Source organism: Zalophus californianus, chromosome 6 (genome assembly GCF_009762305.2).
Source record: "Zalophus californianus isolate mZalCal1 chromosome 6, mZalCal1.pri.v2, whole genome shotgun sequence".
NCBI lineage: Eukaryota > Metazoa > Chordata > Mammalia > Carnivora > Otariidae > Zalophus > Zalophus californianus.
Window position 1 is genome coordinate 144,431,741 of NC_045600.1, and position 20,748 is coordinate 144,452,488.

The 20,748-nt window shown below is 53.3% G+C and overlaps 2 protein-coding genes and 1 non-coding gene across 6 annotated transcripts in view; 2 read left to right on the plus strand and 1 right to left on the minus strand.

The window, feature by feature from the left end:
- The first annotated feature begins 6,220 nt into the window (after nucleotides 1–6,220).
- On the plus strand, nucleotides 6,221–13,186 carry STARD5 (StAR related lipid transfer domain containing 5). Its single transcript, XM_027569606.1, has 6 exons — nucleotides 6,221–6,414; nucleotides 6,972–7,021; nucleotides 7,379–7,511; nucleotides 11,992–12,109; nucleotides 12,693–12,786; nucleotides 12,972–13,186. The coding sequence occupies exons 1-6, from the start codon at nucleotides 6,316–6,318 to the stop codon at nucleotides 13,117–13,119; spliced, it is 642 nt and encodes a 213-aa protein (XP_027425407.1). The 5' UTR covers nucleotides 6,221–6,315; the 3' UTR covers nucleotides 13,120–13,186.
- On the plus strand, nucleotides 9,852–9,924 carry TRNAK-CUU. Its single transcript has one exon. It is a non-coding gene; the product is annotated as a tRNA-Lys (tRNA).
- Nucleotides 13,187–16,132: 2,946 nt separating the features above from the next.
- The window catches only part of IL16 (interleukin 16), a 97,009-nt gene continuing 92,393 nt past the window's right edge, over nucleotides 16,133–20,748 (minus strand). For 2 of the 4 annotated variants that reach the window (XM_027569595.2, XM_035727925.1), the window contains 3 exons: nucleotides 18,939–19,197; nucleotides 18,584–18,706; nucleotides 16,133–16,947 (listed from right to left, as the gene is read on the minus strand). In XM_027569595.2, coding sequence (XP_027425396.1) covers nucleotides 16,754–16,947; nucleotides 18,584–18,706; nucleotides 18,939–19,197 — 576 coding nt within the window. In that variant the 3' untranslated portion in view covers nucleotides 16,133–16,753. The remainder of the gene's footprint in view (nucleotides 16,948–18,583; nucleotides 18,707–18,938; nucleotides 19,198–20,748) is intronic. The other 2 variants (XM_027569600.2, XM_027569605.2) reach the window with 1 other exon arrangement.

The window sequence follows — 20,748 nt, forward strand, 5'->3', positions numbered from 1 at the left end:
AATGAATGAATGAACTACACTAATGAATGAATCACAGATGACAGGGGGGATAGGATTACTATCCAAGATCTACTGCCAATTCTAACCAGAAAGGAAAGTTCGGTGTAAATAATGCCGCTCTGAAAGTAGACACACACGAACATTGCTCTCCAAACTCATGACAAGGTGTGCGCCTATTTTTAACGTATGTCGGGGGGTCACAGTCCACTCAGGAAGAAATGTTCTGCAACGCCAGGGGAACACGTGTTTGTGATAGGGGCACCCACCACAGTGGGATGAGGGTCCCCTTTCCAGGTGCTTGGTCTGGGGCTGAGGCTCAGGGCTCCCTGGGACACTGAGACACACTTTGGAAAGGCCCAGCTCTGCCTCTGGGCACCTGCAGGAGCACCTGTGTCTGTGAGGACGGGGAGGCACTCCGCCAGGACCAGAGGACAGGCATGCTCTGCATCATTCCTGAGAACACACGGATGTTGCGAACACACACACACACACACCCACGGCTGCAGGTATGTGTAGCACGTTTCCCTGCGCAACCTAGCTCACCTGCACAGCATAGCTCACCTGCCCGCCCGCACTCTGTCTTAGAGAAATTCGAAAGACACAGAATAGTGCAAAGCCTGGTGTCACAAGCACCCTTATTCCTACTGTGTCAGCAACTGCTGTAATCTATCTTATCTCCACCAGTCACTATTATCATTAATAAGAAAATATTACAGATACAATCAAAGCGCACTATAATCCCCACACAGAGGTCCACACCCCTCCTACTGCCAAGAATTCGGTATGTCCATTAAATTGTTTATAGTTATATATGCTGTGTGCATGTGTAAATATGTATGTCTAAATATCCATAAACAATGTGCAAGCATGTTTTACTCCGGTAAATACTATCATAGCACATGCATCATTGTACACCTTTATGTGTTTGAGGTCTGTCGATAAAATGTATCGATCAAGCTCACTTATAACCACTGCATAGTATTTCACCATATGAATAAACTCAGTCTCTATCCATCTCCTGGACACTGAAATCATTCCCACCTCAGCGAAAAATGTTGCACTCAACATCTTTTATAAGTCTTCACCTGCGCATGTGCTGGTGCTGACTTGGGAGCGGATGCTGGTCCTGCTGACAGGGGCATCCCTGGGGCACAGGACAGGAGCGTGTTCAGCATCACAGGCTGCTCCTCTGGGAGTCTCCAGGCGCCCAGACCCCCATGCAAACTCCGTCTGCAGATGACAAGGGCCATTTTGCTTATAGCCCCACCCGAACTTGATATCGCCACACTATGTAAATTTTGCCAACCCGCTGAAAAAAAAAAATCCCTAGTTATTTTAATTAATTTGCATTTCCCTGGTTGTTAGCCTCTTCCCCTGTGTGGATTGGCCCTCTGCATTTTCTCTTCTGTGAACCGATGGCCTACCCGCCTTTGCTGGGTTTTCTGTCGGCAGAGGCCACCAGCTCTGGCCCTCCTGTCCGCTGCTTCCTGCGGGAAGCTTCACGTCTGCACCATCGAACACCTTCTCCTAACTGACGCTTCACAACATTCCTTTGGCTTTCCGTGATGGTCCTTTGGCTTTCAGTGGTGGGCGGTGGGGTGTAATGATTCACATCTGTCCTTTGGTCAAACCATCACTGAGAATATGACCCACACTATTATTAAAAAATCCCTCCTAAAAAAGCCCATGTAACAAACTCCTCCAGGTCTCAGAAATCGTCACAACTGTATCCATTAAATATGACACGTGAACTCCTCTTGATAGGAATAGTCTGGTAAATATCTCAGTAACCTAAGGATACTCCCTTGGTCACTGCTTATGTTTCCAAATTCGTGAAGGCCAGAACATTCAGAGAAAAGTTTTCTGTGCATCTTTAAAAGACTCGCTTCTGTAGTCTGAGGTAGTATTCCCGCTTTCCAGCTACTCTGTGTGCATGTGTGTATGTGTGTATTCCCTCTTTTTTGGGGTTTGTATATTATTGCAATTTCTGATTTTACTCTTGCCCATTTCATGCTAAACACTGTGTATCCTTACAGGGAGGAAGAGGCGGTAAAGCGTGTAAGTAAACCCATGACCTTCAGAAAAAGGAACTGGGTGTGCACCACAGCTCTGCTCCTTACTAGCGATATGATTTTCAGTTTCATAGCCTGAAAATGGGATGTGGTCTGCACTTCCTAATGCTGGGGTGTTGTGAGGGTTCCAAGGTCCAGCACCGGTGCAGTGCCCGGGACGTTGACCGGCAGGTAGCACAGCGCAATAACTAGTCTCAGCTGTCGCTAAGACTAAACAGACATACACGTGCTTTGCAGAAAGAGATTCATCTGTGCCGACAGCACCTGCCCGAGTGAACGTAACAAATAACATAACGAACATCGCGGTCCAAGTGGAAAGCACATTCTCCATCCAGGAGCTTTTAGGGCTGGAGCAGTTGCACACGTGGCCCCACCCGTCCGTGGTCTGGAGCCGGTTTGGGGTGGACACTGCTGGGCCCCCCATACCGTATATACCTATTTAAAACTCAGCTGGGACTTCGGTGAGGCCTGCCCTCACAGCTGGGTGACTCAGAGGCCCGAGGACCTTGCTGAAGCGGCTCTGATCGGGGGAGACTACACACCCCCTCCTTCCCATCAGCTCTGAACTGCCACCCCAGGCCCCACTGATCAGCTGGCCACGTGGGCGGACCTCCTGCCTCCTGCCCAGGCAGCTTCTCATCTTGCCGTGCCAGGCCTCCCCAGGCGAGACAGACCGGAGCTTCCCCCAGGACTGTCCTGACCTCACCCCCGTCTCCTGCTGCCATTTGTCACAGGCCTCGGGGGTCGCTTTTCTCTTCCGAATATTTCATCTCCCCAGGGCTTCCCATTTTCTGAGAGCAAACATTAGAAGCTCTTACAGTGATAAAAAAAAAATTCAAAACTAATGCTCCATTTGATAAAAATAGAAATCTCTCGTGTGTCTGATGTCTAACGGAAGTCACTTTCTATAGCAAGACTTAGTTTCCTCCAGCTTTGTTTTCAGAGCATTTTATCCCCAAACAAAATTCTGGTAGGCCCCCACCTGAACAGGTTTCGAGCTGCAGCGCTACCAAAACAGTCTACATTGAACTGTTCAATGAGGCTTTTTTTTTTTGTAATTTAAAAAGTCTTACATATTAGTAATTAATATAATTAAATAGCATGCGATGATATAAAATAAGAAAGTAATCTCCTTTGGCATTACTCCCTATGGCTCACAGTTTATTCTAAACCTTTCCGGAAGTCGGTCTTCTAAAAACGTTGATGCATAAACATATACAAACATCTCTAGTTATTTCTCTCAAGATATTTATGGATATTATGTATCATACATAAACATGGATTGTATGCCAAGCACCATTCTAATTGTTATTCATCTATTAAAATCTTTTGTTTTTTTTAAGATTTTATTTATTTATTTGACAGAGAGAGACACAGCGAGAGAGGGAACACAAGCAGGGGGAGTGGGGGAGGGAGAAGCAGGCTTCCCGCGGAGCAGGGAGCGCGACGCGGGGCTCGATCCCAGGACCCCGGGATCATGACCTGAGCCGAAGGCAGATGCTTAACGACAGAGCCACCCAGGCGCCCCTCTATTAAAACCTTTGATCCGTATGTCAACCTTATGAGTTAGTACTATTATTTTTCTCATTTTCCAAAGAAGGATGCTAAGATCTGCAAGGGCCAGTGACTTACCAGGGTCACAGCTAGTGAGTGGTGATGCTGGGATCTGGACCTGGACTCAGGCAATCTGAGCTGAGCACTGACTTACCTACAATACTCCTGTCCTTCAGTTTATATACTGGACTATATATATGTGTGTGTGTGTGTGTGTGTGTGTGTGTGTGTGTGTGTATACTATATATATATAAACATTGTTCCCTGTCAGTACACATATAAAACATTTTATGGGGGGGACAAGAATTTAAATAGTACTAAGTTGTTTTTAAAGTTAAGTTTTAAATACCATTTATTTCCTTTGTAGAGAATCAACTGCACTTGGTTAGAATAGTCTATTCATATCAAAACTCCTGTTTCTAGACAGCTGCGTGAGCTCTAGAGATCATTTCCTGTTCCAGTCCCTCCTTCCTTCATCTGTGTCACATTGCTTTAATGGCTACATAATATTCCACCAAATGAATAGCCTGTCACTTTCTTTACTCTTTGGACAAATAGATCGTTTCCTGTTGTAAGATGCATCTTATGCATGCCTGTGCAGGAGGCGCTGGGTCAAAACACAAGTAAACTAAAATTTTAAAATAGGTTGTTTTCCTCCCAGAAGATTACATAAACTTACACTCTTGCCCACAGTGTATAAAAAAATTTTCTCTATACACTTACCAACACAGGGAATTAACAAACCTCTGCCTAGCTACCCATCAGATAGCTGTGAACCTGTTCCCTTGTTTTAATTACAAATTCCCTAGATAGGAAGGAGGTTCTGCATCTTTTCATATCTTTATTAGCCCTGTTAATTTGGGTTTCTGCAGAGTATCTGTTCACATCTGATGCATTAGTTTTGTCTGTTAGGTTGTTTGAAAATTTCCTAGTAATTTATAAGAGCACTGTGTACGTGAAAAAATTTACTTTCAGTCAAAATATGCTCCATTTTTTCCTTCAGACTATTGCCTAACTTTTTGTGGTATTTTTGATGTGCTTAATTGTTTTAAAATATTTTATTTGTTTATTTGTCAGAGAGCACAAGCCGGGCGGAGCGGCAGGCAGAGGGAGAAGCAGGCTCCCCGCTGAGCAGGGAGCCCCATGCAGGACTCGATCCCAGGACCCTGGGATTATGACCTGAGCCGAAGGCAGACACTTAACTGACTGAGCCACCCAGGCCTAATTTTTTTTTAATGTGGTTACCTTATCGGTCTTTTGTTTATGGCTCCCAGGAATACCCACTTGTGTCACTTCACTTGCCCATCACAACAGCACCCAGAGACACGTATTAGTGTCCCATTTCCCCTTGGAGCAAACTGAGGCACTAAGACGTTAAGTGACTAGCCCAAAACCACACAGCCACTACTGGCTGAAGCCGGGTCCAGAGTCTGGAACTCCTTCGTTCCCCATGCACGGCTTCTTTACAACCCCACAGCCTATCACATCCTCCGAAAAGGGTTTTCAAGTAGTCATTGTGTTTACAACCATTTTTTCAAACCTGTAAATGACATGATAAACAGACAAATAGAAGCACAAATAGGCCTCTGTGCTGACCTTTTCAAATATTTAGTTGGTTATATAAGAGGAGGAAAACGAGACTGCCCTTGCCATTCACACGCGGGGGATGTGACCCCACTCGCTCGCCAGGACCTGGGCCACCTGCTCGCGGAGAAGCCTGTACCTCTTAGCCAGAGCCCAGCTCTCCCCCAGATATCTGCCCGGGCATCTCAGCCTCCTGGACACCTCCACTTAGCTCTTTCAGGCCCTATGGCCAAAAACTAAAGAGAACAAACTGAGGGTTGATGGAGGGAGGTGGGGGAGGGATGGGCTAGATGGGGGATGGGTATCAAAGAGGGCACTTGTGAGGAGCACTGGGTGTTGTATGTAAGTGATGAACCACTGAGTTCTACTCCTGAAACCAAAAGTGCGCTGTACGCTAACTAACTAGAATGTCAATAAAAATTAAAACAAAAACCCGTGCCCAGAACTGAGCGCGCCAGGTCTCCACTCAGCTGGGCCAGCAGGGGCTCCGGCCGCAGGGCGGGGCCCCCGAGCTCCCCGCTTCAGTGGCACAGACCTCCAGATTCCACCCGGGGGCCCTGCCCCAGGAGCCCTCTCCTGCGCGGCCCGCCCCCGCCCCGCCCCGCGCACTCCCCCCGCAGCAGCCGCCCCACGTCATCTCTGAAGCGAACTGCACCGCCGCCCCGCCCCCGCCCCGCCCCGCGCACTCCCCCCGCAGCAGCCGCCCCACGTCATCTCTGAAGCGAACTGCACCGCCGCCCCGCCCCGCCGCAGGCCTCTGGGCGCTCGGAGCGGAAGTCCACGCTCCCGGCCGCCAGTGGCCCCGCGGGGCCGCCCCCCCAGCTCGAGGCGCAAGGCCCCTCCCAGGCCGGAGGCGGAGCCGCGGGTCTACACCGCCCGCCCAGGACCGCCCAGCCTGGCCCGGCAGTCTCCGGCCCTGCCAATCTCGGGGCGGGGCGGGGCGGGGCCTGTCTGCCCGCCTGGGCCAATCCGGGGGCGTGGGGCGGGGCCTGGGCTGAGGCTCCGTCCCCCGGCCCGGGCGCTGCGGCCTCGCAGACCCAGAGCCGGCCTCCGCCACCCGCGCACCCGGGCCTTGACCCCGCAGCCACGCGCAACCCTTGGCGCTATGGACCCTGCGCTGGCCGCGCAGATGAGCGAGGAGGTGGCGGAGAAGGTGCTCCAGTACCGGCGGGACGAGTCAGGATGGAAGATTTGCCGGGAAGGCGTGAGTGAGGAGCTGGGCAGGAAGGGGTCGCGTGCGCCCTGGGGCTGGGGTCTCCGAAGACCCTAGGCTCCTCTTCCTGCTCCTTTCTGTTCTCTAATACCCTGGAGCTGGATTGGGTAGGGGTAGATTCCGTTGAGGGTTGTTTCTTTAAAAAATCCTGGGCCTGTTGTGTGCACTAGGACCCCGGGAGATGTATCTGTCCCTTTCATTGAGTGACTTGCCCAAGGTCAGCTGGCTAGCAAATGGTGGTGAGGCTCCAGAGCCTATCCTCATCTTAGCATGAGCCTCTCCCCGTTCCCAGGAGGGTGGCACGGGAATAGTTTTTGCCTATGCGAGGCTTCTAATTTTTAAGGAATAGGTGGAAATTGCTTGAGGAGACAAATGGCATGGTGGCTTTTAGGAAGTTTGAAAAACCCCCAGGGCTCTTCGAATCAGCCAGGTCAGATCACATCTCTTGAGGCTCCAGACTTCTCTTCTGTATAGCACAGGGGATTGGGTCAGGTGATCTCCCAGAGCCTTTCCAGCTCTAAATTCTACGATTCTGTGCCTTTTGACAGAATGGAGTTTCAGTTTCCTGGAGGCCATCTATGGAGTTTCCAGGGAACCTGTAAGTGCATGCCTTGTCAAAGTTTGTCAGAGGTGCTACTCCTTCTTGATGTCTCTGTGGGTTTGCTTCCTAAAATAATTCCAGTCTACCCTAGCACCCTGGAATCCACTTGCCAATTATATTCCGGAAAAGCTTCTGTTATTATTATCTAAATCATTTCCAGCAAACTGTATCTCGTGAAAACGCACGGTCTGTTTCTGCAGGTCTGAGGGGAGGTGGGCTGGTTAACTCTCAGCCCCTGATCTGCAAGGGTGCCGGAAAGAGCAATGACAGATGTGGCGGTTAGTCCTCCTGTATGATCCCAGGATCAAAAGCTTTGGTGGGGTTCCTGGGCTCACATTCCTTCTTGCGCTCCAGGTACCGGGGAGAAGGAATCGTGAACGCGACACCAGAGAAGGTGTGGGGCTGCATCAAGCCGCTTGCTGGGACCCTTCGGGACAAGTGGGATGAGAATGTGAGCAGCTTTGAAATTATCGAAAGCCTCACTGATGTAAGTCTCTCTGAGCGCTGTTACCCTAGCAAGTAACCTGACCCTGTCCCTCTGGAGGGGGTCAGGGACACCTTTTGGCAAGGGCAGGACCCCGCACAGCCCCAGTCTGCTGCAGGTGGGAAACCCTGTGACCAGATGGGTGGAGAAGTCCTAAGCGGAGCTCAGAGAAATCGCAGGTGCTATGAAGGCGGGCAGCGCGAATGTGGGCTCTGAGGTTGCTAAAAGCTGCGGCTGGATTTGATTCATCAGCCTGGGTGTGAAATAGTGCCCCTTGATGGGGCCGTGATGATGAATCCAGAGTCGTGGCCAGAGCCAGCGTTCTCTGCCCAGCTGTAGGGATTACAGTTTCTCCATTGGTACAATGTATGTCGTCCAAGCTAGCGCTGCCCAGTAGAACTTTCCAGAATGATGGAAATGTTCTGTAACAACCCTGTCCACTACAGTAGCCCCTAGCCCCCATGGGGCCACAGAGCACTTGAAAGGTGTCTAGTTGGAGGAAACGAATTGTTCACTTTATTTATTTTTCATTACTCTCAGGGTAAATTTAAATAACCACATGACGCTAGTGGCGTAATTCTAGGTGCTTCTGTCCTGAGAATATTGAGCGTTAGGAATTTGTAGCATTAAGAACACACCTCGTTTTGATTACAGAAGTTAAGAAGGAAAAAAAAACTCGTAGCCAAAACTAATAATGAAGTTGCCTTGGGGAGATGTTGCCAACCTGTTTGATTCTGACATCCATAGACGTGACACCCTCTTGCGTGTTTACACAGATGGTGTTGTGAAACCTCAGGCCATAGCTCTGTGCTGGCCCATCTGGAGGACCCAGGTGTTCTTGGCCCGGACCAAAATTCACATTTCAGTTCATTGTCAAGAGTTTATGTGGGTATTTCCTGAAGGGTGGGGCACACATCCCCGAGATACAAAGGATATTAGGCAAACACTGAAATTGAATCAGACGTGATGATGTCACCGGGACTCGGTTCTTTTTTAATTCCTCTCCTAGCTTGAAGGGGAGAGTTTCAGTTAGGTGCTAATGTGCCTGTGACTCCCATTTAACTCTTGGCTAATCTCCTTTATAACAAAACGGGACAGCTGGCCTCAACCTCAGAATCAGAATTAGAGCCCAGCAATCCTTTGTGTGTATATTTTGCAGATAGTTAAGTAGCATCCTTTTAAAATAAATTTGTCCAAGTTTATAAAAGTGAGCACATTTAGATAAAAATATTAAGTGAACAGCAACATAAGGGCTACCAGAGAGAGTAAAAAAATTGGGAAGACAATATACAAATAATTATACACACATGCTTCGAGTTGAGAAACCATGGGCTAAGGCCCTTTACAACCTAACACAAATGTGACAGAATGACATATATGGAGTTTCCTTACTGAAGGTAACCATGGCTGCATTTCTGTAGGGTGTTTAGACTTGGGAGTCGGGGAAGGTAAGGAGAAAGGACTTTCATATATGCTAAAGAAGACCCTGGGATACTGTAGGCTTGGCGATTAGCAAGCTAAGGTTGCTTTAGCCTCTAGGAAAGCCTGAACAGTAAGATAATTGAAAGTTTCCCGGAGGAATGTCACACATACCCACTCAGGAATCGGGGGTGGGGGTAGGTTGCAGGTTGTCTGCCGGTGCTTTGTCCTCAGCTAGCCTTCTGCTCCCTCCTCAATGCTACACGGTCTCTCTCTGAGCGCTCTGGTTCTTTCTAGGAAGGCATGCCTGCTTCCCTGCCTGGGGCCCCAGGGGACCCTCAGTCCTTGGCCTAGGGCTGAGCCAGTGTGGGCCCAAAGCAGCCCCCACTCCCTCCCCCCTCCCCTGTACCCTGCCTGACCCTGTCAGTTCTGTCCTGCAAGTTTTCAAATGTTTTGCATGCCTATCTCCAACAGACTTCTGGGAAGTCTTACTTCATCCCCACACATGCGCTTGACACCTAACATTTAGTTAACGTCTAAAATTTTCATCATAAATTGCAAAGAATGACTTTTTTTAAAAAACATTTTATTTATTTATTTGAGAGAGAGTGAAAACGATCACAGAGGCAGAGGGAGAAGCAGACTCGCGGCGGAGCGGGGCGCCCGACGCGGGGCTCGATCCCAGGACCCTGGGACCATGACCTGAGCCGAAGGCAGACGCTTAACCCACTGGGCCACCCAGGCTGCCCCTAAAAGCATGCCATTTTTAACATGTGATAAATCAGGCAATTTTGAGCAAAACGATGACTTCATTCTTTTAGATGTATCTGCATGACACGAAGTTTTATTTACTATCATTTATTTTAAAAATACATTGATGTGATGTGGGCCAGGAGCGAAGGGCGAAGAAAGAATTCTTGAGTCGCCCGGCTAGCTCAGTCGGTAGAGCATGAGACTCTTAATCTCAGGGTCGTGGGTTCGAGCCCCACGTGGGGCGGGCTCTACATTTGGGCGCCTGGGTGGCTCCGATGGTTAAGCGTCTGCCTTCGGCTCGGGTCATGATCCCGGGGTCCTGGGATCGAGTCCCGCGTCGGGCTCCCTGCTCCTTGGGAGCCTGTTTCTCCCTCTGCTTCTCTCTCTCTGTCTCTCATGAATAAATAAATAAAATCTTAAAAAAAAAAAAAAGAATTCTTGAGACGTGTTAGGTGCAGAAAGGTGCTTTTATTAAGGCACAGGGACAGGACCCGGGGCAGAGAGCTCTGCACTGGGGCTGTGAGGGGCTATTGATTATATACAGTGTTAAGTTGGGGGGTAGAGATAGAGGAAGTTTCCAAAAGGATTTCCGTATGCTGAAGAAGACTTCCAGGATCCCGGAGGCCTGGCTGTGATCGAAAGCTAAGGTTGCCTTTTGCCTCTAGCAAAGCTTTGACAAGAAGGCAGTCCTGGGTTCCTGGAGGAATATCGTACTCCGCCTGACTCAAGGATTTGTCCTTTGGCTGCAAGTTTGTAAGGAAATTTAATTTTATCCACTTTCTTTTACCTTAGTTCTCATCATTTCTTGAACTTATTTTTCCATTGCAAGTAGGCTACTGAATTTTCATCCTGGTACATTTATTCTTCAAAGACATCATCCTTCATCATAAATATGTACATGAATCCTATGTATATATATTTATGTATATAATATATCTCCTGTGACCTTAAGATACATTACAAATGTGGATGCAGGACTGTTATACGTAAAAAGTAATCTATTTTACATCTCTCGGTGAGGGGAATGGGAGGTCCTTTCTCAAGTTAATTCATGTGCCCATGAAAAGATAGGACTTACTGCTAGAAGGAGAGGGGCGCCTGGCTGGCTCGGTCAGTGGAGTAGGTGACTGTGGACCTCGGGGCTGTGGGTTCGAGCCCCACATCGTCGGATGCAGAGATGACTTAGAAATGAAATCTTTAAGGAAAAAAAAAAAAAGACAGAAAGGTGGAGCCTTCGGTGGACAGTAACTGGGAATAGAGGAAGACACGGGCTGCTGGTGAGCTGAGGTCCTGGAGAAGGGGAGAAGAAGCTGACCTGCGGTTCCTCCTTGCCATTCAGGGGAATGGCGAGAACGCAGAGAAGGAGCCCTCCCATGCAGACTGGTATTTATCAGCTTGATTTTGAGAAATCCCAAGTACTCGAATTCTGAGTTGGACAGATAGGTGACAGATGGGCAGCAGGATGGACACAGAGCCGGGTGCAAGTTTATGGATTTATCACGTGTTGCTGCCTTTGGCATTTCTTATCAATACTGTAAGTGCTCCTTCGGGAATGATGCATCCCACAGCAGGAATCGGGACAAGAAGAATTCCGAAGTGCCAAACTGCCTTGTTTCTTACAGCAAGCTCTGGTCTTAAGAGGGGAGAACGTGGGATTCTAACTCCAGCATGCCATGCCTTGCTCAACTATTGGAATCAGCATCCTGACGTGTCCCCCTGGTGCCCTGGGAGACTTGGCACCCAGGGACCGGGCCTGCTAGGGAGATTCCAGATGGGTAGGGTGTGCCGTGCGTTTGTCTCAAGTGGAAAGGGAGAGGCTGTGTGAAGGTGAGCCTGCGCTCAGGCTGGTGTTTTTAGGAAGAACGCAGGGAGGCTGAGTCATCTGGACATGGATTCCCAGTGCCCCCCGGGATTGCATGCCCACCTGAAGACTCAGACCCTGTGGGCAGAGGTGTCTCTGCCAAGACGCTCCGCGCCCCAGTCTTAAAACCCAGTCCCTTCAAGTGCGGTCCCTTCTTGCCCATGCCACACCCCAGAGAGCTCCGTCCCATCCTACACCTGACCCGTTCTTCTCCCCTGTGACCCTGGAGGGGTTGCTGCTGGAGGCGGAGAGGGGTAGGATAAAGCCTGGGTGGGTTGGGGCGACCTTGCCCTCGAGGTGGGAGAGTGGACCGGTGGGGTGTTCTGAGACTGGGTGAGGCTCAAGGGGTCCTCCCTCCAGGACCTTGCTCTGAGGGCCAGACTCCTCATTTCCCAGACGCTGGGTGTGGGGTGGGGCCCAGGGCAGCTGGACTCCTCCGTGCTTTGACAGATGCTCTGCGTGAGCAGAACCGCCAGCCCCTCAGCCGCCATGAAGCTCATTTCCCCCAGAGACTTCGTGGACTTGGTGCTCGTCAAGAAGTATGAGGATGGGACCCTCAGTTCCAATGGTGAGTGACAGCCGGGGTGTCACCAGGTGCAGGGGGAGCGCGTGCCATGGGGGGCCAAGGTGAGAGGGTGCACAGGCCAGTCATCCGACAGTGACCTCACAGATGTGGCCAGCACCCTTTGTCGCTGCTGAGGCTCAAGGTCTCCACTGTCGGTGTGCGGGGTTGTCGCTCTGTCCCCTCCCTCCTGCCACGGCGCACGTCCCACTGCCTCCCGAAAGCTGCAGCCCCTGCCATATCTGCGGATCTTCCACGTGGGCACAGAGGGCGGATCAGAGGGGGTGCCTCCCCCCTGCCGCCAAGCCTTCCACTGTGGAATGTTCTTTTCTGTAAGATGCTGGCAGGCGTGGGAAGCCGTGAACATGGGTGGGTGCGTGTGTGGGTTTGTATGTGTACGTATGTGAGTGTGTGTGTGTGTGTGTGTGTGTGTGTGTGTGTGTGTGTGTGTGTGAGGGTAAGGGATGGTGGGGGCGCTCAGGGGCAGGTCCCGGGGCACCATGCTGACTCCTCAGGCTCCAGATGGGGGGGGGTTGCATGCACTAGGGGTGAGGGCGTAGCTCACCTCCCGTTTTGCTCTGTCTTCCAGCTGTCAACGTGGAGCACCCATTGTGTCCCCTGAAGCCAGGTTACGTGAGAGGCTTTAACCACCCTTGTGGCTGCTTCTGCGAGCCTCTGCCAGGGTAAGGACAATCTCCCGGCCTGAGTGACATGCCCAGACCTACCCATAGCTTACTGCGGACCTTCTGTTCAATGGGCGCGTGAATTACAATTTGCAGTAGTAAACCTGCCTTACGGCCCCGCGGGCTTTGACATTACGGAGCACTGTTCTGAACACGTCAGTGACGCAGCGTGCCCGTTTCCCTAGGGAGCCCGAGAAGACCAACCTGGTCACATTCTTCCAGACCGACCTCAGCGGCTACCTCCCACGGAGTGTGGTAGACTCCTTCTTCCCCCGCAGCATGGCGGGGTTCTACGCCAACCTGGAGAAAGCCGTGAAGACCTTGTACAACTGACGTTCTCACCTACTGGCCGAGGGCTCCCGTGACTCACGCAGAGCTCCCAATGGCGGGGTACCGGAGAGCCCCGAGGGCCGGTTTTCAGCCTTTGGGACCCGCTTGGGGACAGCTCGTCTCCGAGAAGCTGGCTGGAGTGGCCCCCGCCGCCCCGCTCCCCCTGCCCCCTCGGGGCCGGCTTGGGGGAGTCGCTCCTGTGCCCTCTCTGCTGGTAGGAAAAATACATTCACTGTTTCTTTTAGAATCGGTCGTTCCCACTCTTTCCTGCTGTGCTAACTCCCGTGTCCCCAGCAAACCCAGGCAGCCTGCATCTGCCGCAAGCCAACTGCAGCCTTGGGTCGGGTAGTGTCTGGAATGATGGTGAGCGGAGCAGGCCTCTCCTGCCTCTGAGGAGCGCCTTCTCTCTCTCGGCGTTCGCCTTCTCCTCCCCTCTGTCTGGAGGCCGGGCTGGAGTCCTTGCTGGTCGGGCCACACTGCTGTCAGCATGAAGGACGGGAGGGCGGGTCCCCTCCGGCAGCCCTGGCTGGAGTCCCCGCTCCGGGCTCTGCTCTGAGGCCGCACGGGCCCTCACCAGCCTGGCCCAGAGTGTGCGTCGTCGGAACCGGGGAGCACGGCCTTGCCACCTGGAAGGGGCCTCAGCAGCCACACGAGGTCCCTTCCCTGTCTCCGGTCGGGACCGCACAGCCTGCGGGTGAGGAACATCCCTGTGTCTGGCCACAGTGACCTTGTGATGGCAGTGACAAGCGGAAGACAGTCCCCTTGTGCGTAGTAGCTTATTCCCCACCCTCGAGTCCTGGGGTGTCTGTCTCCGGATGTGCCGAAGTGCGTGCAAGCTTTGATACAGGAAAGCTCCGTGTCAAGGGGTTAGAGAGAGCCCCCTTCTTATGGATTGTGATGTGGCTACAGATCCCACAGTCATGCCATTGGGATGATCCAGCTAACTTATCAAGAAAGCTTCACCAGACTCTTGGATTTGTTTAGATTTCATTCCCGCAGTAAGTACGTAGCAGGTCCTTACTCTGCTGGGCACCAGCTCAGGACACCCCGGAAGCTGCCCGTGCCGCCCTGTCTAGTAGGGTGGAAAGCCAGCCCCCCGAGGACCTGGGCCACGGGGTCCATCGGGTGAAACTGTGCACTGGACTAGGAGTCCGAAAACGTGCACCTGGCCCGGTGCCTACCACTCACTCGGAATTTCTGTTCCTGAACAGTGCTTTCACCTGCTCCTGCTTCGACGTCCTGTCTTTATAGGACAATGTAGGGACGTGAATAGCAATCCGGACGTAGCCTGCTGCTTGAGTCCGTGCAGCTGAAATGACGTATGGTCTGGTAAGACACGGCTCAAAGCAAAGCACCGGGGCAGCCTGAGAGAGGCCCTGGGGAGGGTGCACGTCCATGGGGTGGAAGTGGGTCCCTGGCGGTGTTTGGGGATGACCGGAAGCCGCTTGCCGAGGCGCTGTTCTCTGCCTCTCCTCCGCTCTGAAGACGTTGGCCAGGGACGGCCGATTCTCCCGTGTAAATCCCAGCACCACGAAGTGCTAATGGATGAGCTCTTGTGTTAAGACCCTGCTGGCTCCTGGACGGAGGACCCTCCACCCCACTCCACCCCGAGCCTGGAGACTGGAAACTTGACCCCTGGTGGCGTCCTGAGTCGGGGAGAGGGCGATGTTCTGAAGCAGGAGGAGGGACTGGAGGACTGTGGGCTCACCCCCAGCCGTGTCCTAGTTCTGAGACAAACCTGCCCAGACGCGCGGGACGCCTTCTCTGTGTCCCTGGCCGTGTGCTTGTGCGTGTCGCTGGCTCCCACTGCTGACGGAAGGCCACTCCTCCTTCCCTGGGCTGGACCACATGCCCGACCTGGCTGCTTGCCCAGCAGTTGCCCAGTTGGCTCTGCGAGATGGGCTGGGTGTACCTCCGAGTCTGCGTGTCCTCATCGGCCAGCCCAGGGCAGGACAGGTAGGGTCCTGTGGCGTGCCTGTGGAACTCAGTCAGCCTTCCAGGGCTGGATCGCGGTGATCGTCAGTGTTCGTTAAACCCGAAGAACCGGTCCACACGGTGTCTCCGAGTCCTTGTCTCTGTGTAGGGCTTGACAAAGTTCAGAAGGGTTATGCACAAGGCAGGAAGCAGGACGCGACTACTGTAAGCCCGCTGCTTCCCGCGATGAATGAGTCAGCGAGCTGATGCCCACTACAGTGACGTCACACACAGCATTTGCGTGAAGAGGGGCCCCCGGCAGGTTTTCTATGAGTTCACTGCCAGGAAACAGTCTTTGCTTCCTGTGGACCCTGGAGAAGCCACCAGACTCCACTGACATGGCCCCAGCACTCCTGGCCTGGGAATAACTCGTTGGCATGTTGCCTCCAGTCTCCACCGTGATCACAGGGCTGGGGCAGGGCTGGGACGCTGCCCGGGGTCTGGTCAGGGAGCGCTGGTTGCTGCTAATACGCCCCTTTGTCCTGAGTGTGGCCGTCAGGCATTAAGAGATGAACAAACCAAATACCCCTTTGGTCAGGCACTGTTCTGTCCGTACCAGATCACAGAAAAGAAGGACGTAATCTCTGCCCCAACATCCACCAGCTTGGGTGGGTCACCTGCGGTCTCCGGGTCTTGGTGCCCTCATCAGTACAATGGCACAAAAAAACCACACTGTGTAGATAGCACTGTGATTATTAAAGACTGTGTCCACTGACCACCAGCCCGGTGCTCAGCGCGGGGTAGGTGAATGGTAGCAATATTTCATTTACGCTCTTGTACACGTGCTGGTCCATGCTGTTGGCACACCTGCCCACGTTTTGAGTCTCACCTGTCCTGGAGTCCTTTCCCCGCCACCCGGTACCACCCTAGGCCTAGGATCATGTCTCCAACCCGACCAAAACCAGCTTTGCACGTGTTTTGTGTGGTAGATTGTGTTTTCCCAAAATAGCCCCGCAGCGTCTCCCCTCGCCTTGCACCTGGGCCAGCACCCCCAATAAGGTCCAGCAGAAGATGCCTTGGGGCTCCGAGGCTGGCTCATAAGAAGGACACACCTTCTACCTGGCTCTCACCCTTGCACCCAGCCGCCATGTTGTGAGGAGGCCCAGGCCCGGGGCGAGGCCCCCTGGGAGTGTCTGGGCTGACGGCCCCAGCTCAGTTCCCAGCCAACAGCCAACATCAGCTGCCAGAGGTGTGAGAGAATGACCCTCTGGGTGCTTGCAGCGCCCAGCCTCTGAGTTGCTCGGGCGGATGCCCAGGAAAGCAGCATGGCCTGTCCCCTCCGAGCCTGCCCACATGGCAGATTCGTGAGAAAAGCGAATGCTCTCTGGGGTGTGAATCATTACACCGTTAGAGGACTTGGAAAATCCGCAAAGCAGGACATGGATCTCATACCAAACTATAACATATCTGTTTTATTTACAGCACCACAGTATTATCATTACGCTCTGTAGACATAGTCTGTATTGGCCACCCTGGTGTGACTCTCTTTTCCTTTGGGGACAACCCTCTTGGCTGGGTGGCATCCCAGAAGGTCTGGACCAGGGCAGCGGCCACCAGGAAGCACATCTCTGCTTTTCCCCATCCGGGCGGGGATTAGCAGCGACCCTGAGAATTCGAGGCTGTGAGGAGCTAGGTGTTACTGGCTTTGGCACCGGTGCTTCGCCTAGGGGTCTCCGGCTGCCGTGGTCCCCTTGGCCTGCAGGCTTTTCCTCCTGATGACAATCGTGACAGGTCCGTCAGGCAACGTCTTGATGATGTTCCAGGCTTCAAACCGCGTGAGGCCCTGCATGGCCGTGCCCGCCAAGTGTAAGATTTCATCTCCTGGCTCGATTGTCTCGCTCTGCTCCGAGGCTGCCCCTGAGTGGGGGAGGAAAATAACGGGTTGCATGGGTGACCAGGGAACAAGGAGGGTTACCTCCGACCCTCAGTGTCCGAGGAGCCAGGACAGCTCGGGAGGGAACAGGGTGCCCATCCCTCGGGAGCTTGGCAGTGGGTCTGAAACGAGGCATCCTCCTCAGACGGTGACCTCGAGGTGGGCACGTCACGTCACGCTCCAGCTCTGTGGCCCTTGGGAAAGATGTAGACTGTGTGTCCCCAGGGAAGGGAGGTTCTGGGCAGCCCCGAGCCCAGAGTCGGGTTGAGACTTCATAGATCATAGAGGCCTCTGGGGAGCTGCTCCCCCTCTGAGCCTCCATGGACACCAGCCCCACACCCTGGTCCACGTGTGGTCTCTCCCCTTCTAATGAGCTCCCCAGGCACTGGGCGATGTGGGAAGGGGACTGTTGAACCTTCATGGCGCGCTGTCTCTGAACGGTCTGGAGGGGAGCCCTGCGTCCATGTAAGAGGACATCGTGTATGGCTTTCATCTTTCATCTTTCAAAAAGAGTGTTACTTTATTGTTTATATTAAAAGAGGATTTCCCATCCGTTTGATACAATGATATTCAGAAACAGTGACTAAAAGCCAATAGTAATGAGAATAAAAACCTGCTGAAATATTTCAGGCCCTTGTACCTATCAGGTGTCCTGCTAACAGTGCGTGCGGGACAATCGTCCCTTTGCACCTGCCAAGAGCCCAAGGACTTGGGTAGCCAGCCGAGCTTCAGAGCTGCTAGTCCACCTTCAAAAGTCAAAAACGTCTTTCCCAGAGTTAGGGTAAACATGGATTCCTGCGGAACGCCCCCAGCGAGCCTCCGTGCCCCCAGGTCCAAACACACCCCACAGCTCTGTGTGGACGAGGAGCCCCCAGCCCCAGGGGCCGTGGTCTCTCAGCAAGTGAGAGGCTGAGCTGGGGCCGGAACCCGGGTCCCTTGACTCCTGCCCAGTGCTCTCTGCCCACAGCTCCCCACTCTGCGGTGCTGGGGTCCAGCTTGAGGAGCAGCGAAGAGTCGGTGGGAGCTGCAGGCCATTCACGATGTTCACGGGAAAACCCAAGTGATCCCCACTTTCAGCCGGCTTGCGCCTCAAGCCATGATGAACAAAATGTCAATGTTTTGAATAAAAACAGGAGCTGTTTTTATTCAAATGGGTCCAGGATTAAGGGGAGGCAAGTGAGGCTGAGTGTGTACAAGTGGAAAGACTCTGTCCTTATTTTAAACTTTGATATTTTGTTCATTATGGATTTCATTTAATGAATTTTTAGAAATAGCGTGTTGAGATTGGCTACTGCGGGTTTGAAGACCCCCTTCTGTGCTGCGCCCCGGGCCGTGCCTCCCCGGCATCGCCCTGGTCCCAGCCCTGCCCAGCTGAACCAAGCCCAGGGCTCAGTCACTTACGAGGACCCAGCGAGCAAGAAGGAGTCAGGGGGTGTCCCGAGCCCAGGAGAAAAGCTAGAAAAAGCAGAATCGAGTCCCTACGTGGCCTGCCTGCCTGCCTCCAGGAGGGCACGGGGTTGTGGGAACCTGATGTGGCCCCGAGGGTGCCCAGAAGCCTTGAGGGGGCCTGGCCCCGACACACAGCTGGAGAGGGTGCAAAGACGCAGACGCACACCACACCTTTGAAAATCCTGTTCACGGTGAGAGGCTTGTCCCCGAGCAGGGAGCCCTTCCCGCCTTCCAGGCTGAAGCCCAGCCCCGCAGAGGTCTTCTGCAGCGTCACCGTGTGCACCGTGGCCTCTGCTGTGGGGGGAACACAGGGATTGTCAGGGACACTCTCCTCCAGGGCAGCACGCGAGCCGGGGAACCCCACCTGCTGGACTGGGACCGGTGCCCACACACGTATAAACGGACACGCGTCCCCAGCAGCCTGCCGGGCAGGCTCCGCGTGACCGAGCGGCCCCAGCAGCACCCACCCCACGTGGCCAAAGGCGATGTGGTCCACAGGGCCTCCCCCAAGCTCGGGGGCACTTACTGGAATCTACAGAAACCTCGCTGGCCACAGAGGCTGAGGCTGAGGAATCCGTGGAGGAGTTCAGTTCAGGTGTGGCCTCCAGAGCCGGCTTCCGGGTGACAATCACGGCTTGCCTGGGGTCCCGAGCTTGGCGGAGAATGGCCAGGGCGTCATTGTGTGTGGCCCCTTTGAGGGACTTGCCGTTGATGGATAGAACCTCATTGCCCTTCTGAATAGTTCCCTCCTGGGAGGCCAACCCGTTGGGGAACACTCTGTGGACCTGAGCAAACCAAAGGAAGTCAAGACCCAGGAATCACCTGGCGTCAGATCCAGATTCTTGCTGGAGGAGGATCCGGACCAGTTAGTGAAACCTAGCCACCCAGAGCAGAGATCGCCAGCAATCATGGCCAGACTGGTCCTCAGAACCCTTCCTAACACAATGCCCTAGCCACCCCTTGTGGTCTCCTTTCAGCAGAATATGTGGGATTTTTAAACATCTCATGTCTTTGCCTCTGCCTCTCTAATGAGGTCAATTCTAACGCGCATAATTAAGAGGATGGCATGACAGCGTGCACAGGCGGTCACTGAGATGAGCTACATCGTCATGGAAACCAGGCTGGCTGTTTCTCTAAGTTATTTTGGTGTCCGAAAAATTCTGTGATGCCGTCAGATGTGGCGAGGATCCCCAGGCTCCGTACGAGTCCCAAGTATGAGGCAGAAGCTCTGCTGGGCATCTGAGTCCCTCCGCCACAGTCCCTCCATGTCCAGCAAACCCTCCCCGAGTCATGGGGAAGATGGGTTTAGACAAGCCAGTGAGTGCCCAGCACGGCCCTCGGTCATGGATGGGGCTCAACATTAGTTCTCTTGCAATGACTCGGGAAAGGAACAGAAGTGTTCACGCACGGAGGAAGAAAGAGGAAGTCTGGCGCATATGCCTGGCCGATGTGCGTTGCTTCCTCCTGGTGTTTGAGTGGCTGCCGTGTCTCGGGGTGGCTGGCCAAACGGGGTGGAGAGAAATCACCACTTGGGGCAGACCCAAAGATCCCAAGTACTACTCTCACAGGCCAGTTCTCACTTCTCCTCCAATAGAAAGTCAACTACACAGTCAGGAGCCCCTTTATAGGCCGCTGCTGCTTAGTGACAGAAATAGGGCCCGGGTGGTTTTATGTGCTTTTTTTGTGGTAGAGAGGCTGCTTGCAAAGACGGAAGTCGCTGCTCACACACGGGAGGCTCTGAACTGACCAATAGGAATGGGCCAGGTCACCTGCCGGGAGGTGTGGTGTGTTTCATGCTGGCTGATGATGAGCTGGAGGGTTTGTTTTCAGCTGGGCAAGGGGATGCGTGTGAGCCCGCATATAGAATACACTGAGACAACACAGCCATCGACGAGGACAGTGCACCCCGCTTTGGAGACAGGGAGCGGCCATGTCACAGCTCGGTCCATGAGGATGGGACGGCCAGAAACCATCTGGGTCAGAAAGACACGGTGGGCAGACAGGTGGACTACTCCCACTGCAGCTCAGACGGTGTGGGCCAGAGTCATGGGGTCCACAGGAAGAGGTGCAGGTGATGGGGGACAGCTGCCTCCCCACTCTCCCCCCAGGCTCCAGCAGATCCCCAGAGAACAGGGGCTGGACCACGCGATCCAAAGCCTCAGGGTGCAGCCTGCCTTGTGCTTTGTGAACCCTCACAGGAGCTGCTGCTTTTTCTTTCCAGCATGGCCCTAGTGCCCCAACCAACCATCAGCAGCCTCTCCAGTATCCAAGCCAACTCCCCGCCCCCATCCCAGTGGGCAAATCCAGGAAAGCAGCCTCCTTTACAGGACCTGCCT

What these genes read in the sequence shown, in the direction of transcription:
- STARD5 (XM_027569606.1), top strand. Translation starts at nt 6,316, where the DNA reads ATGGACCCTGCGCTGGCCGCGCAGATGAGCGAGGAGGTGGCGGAGAAG. An exon ending in ATGGAGTTTCCAGGGAACCT is followed by an intron (nt 7,022 to 7,378) that starts GTAAGTGCATGC and finishes CTTGCGCTCCAG; the next exon opens with GTACCGGGGAGAAGGAATCG. An exon ending in TGGGACCCTCAGTTCCAATG is followed by an intron (nt 12,110 to 12,692) that starts GTGAGTGACAGC and finishes TCTGTCTTCCAG; the next exon opens with CTGTCAACGTGGAGCACCCA.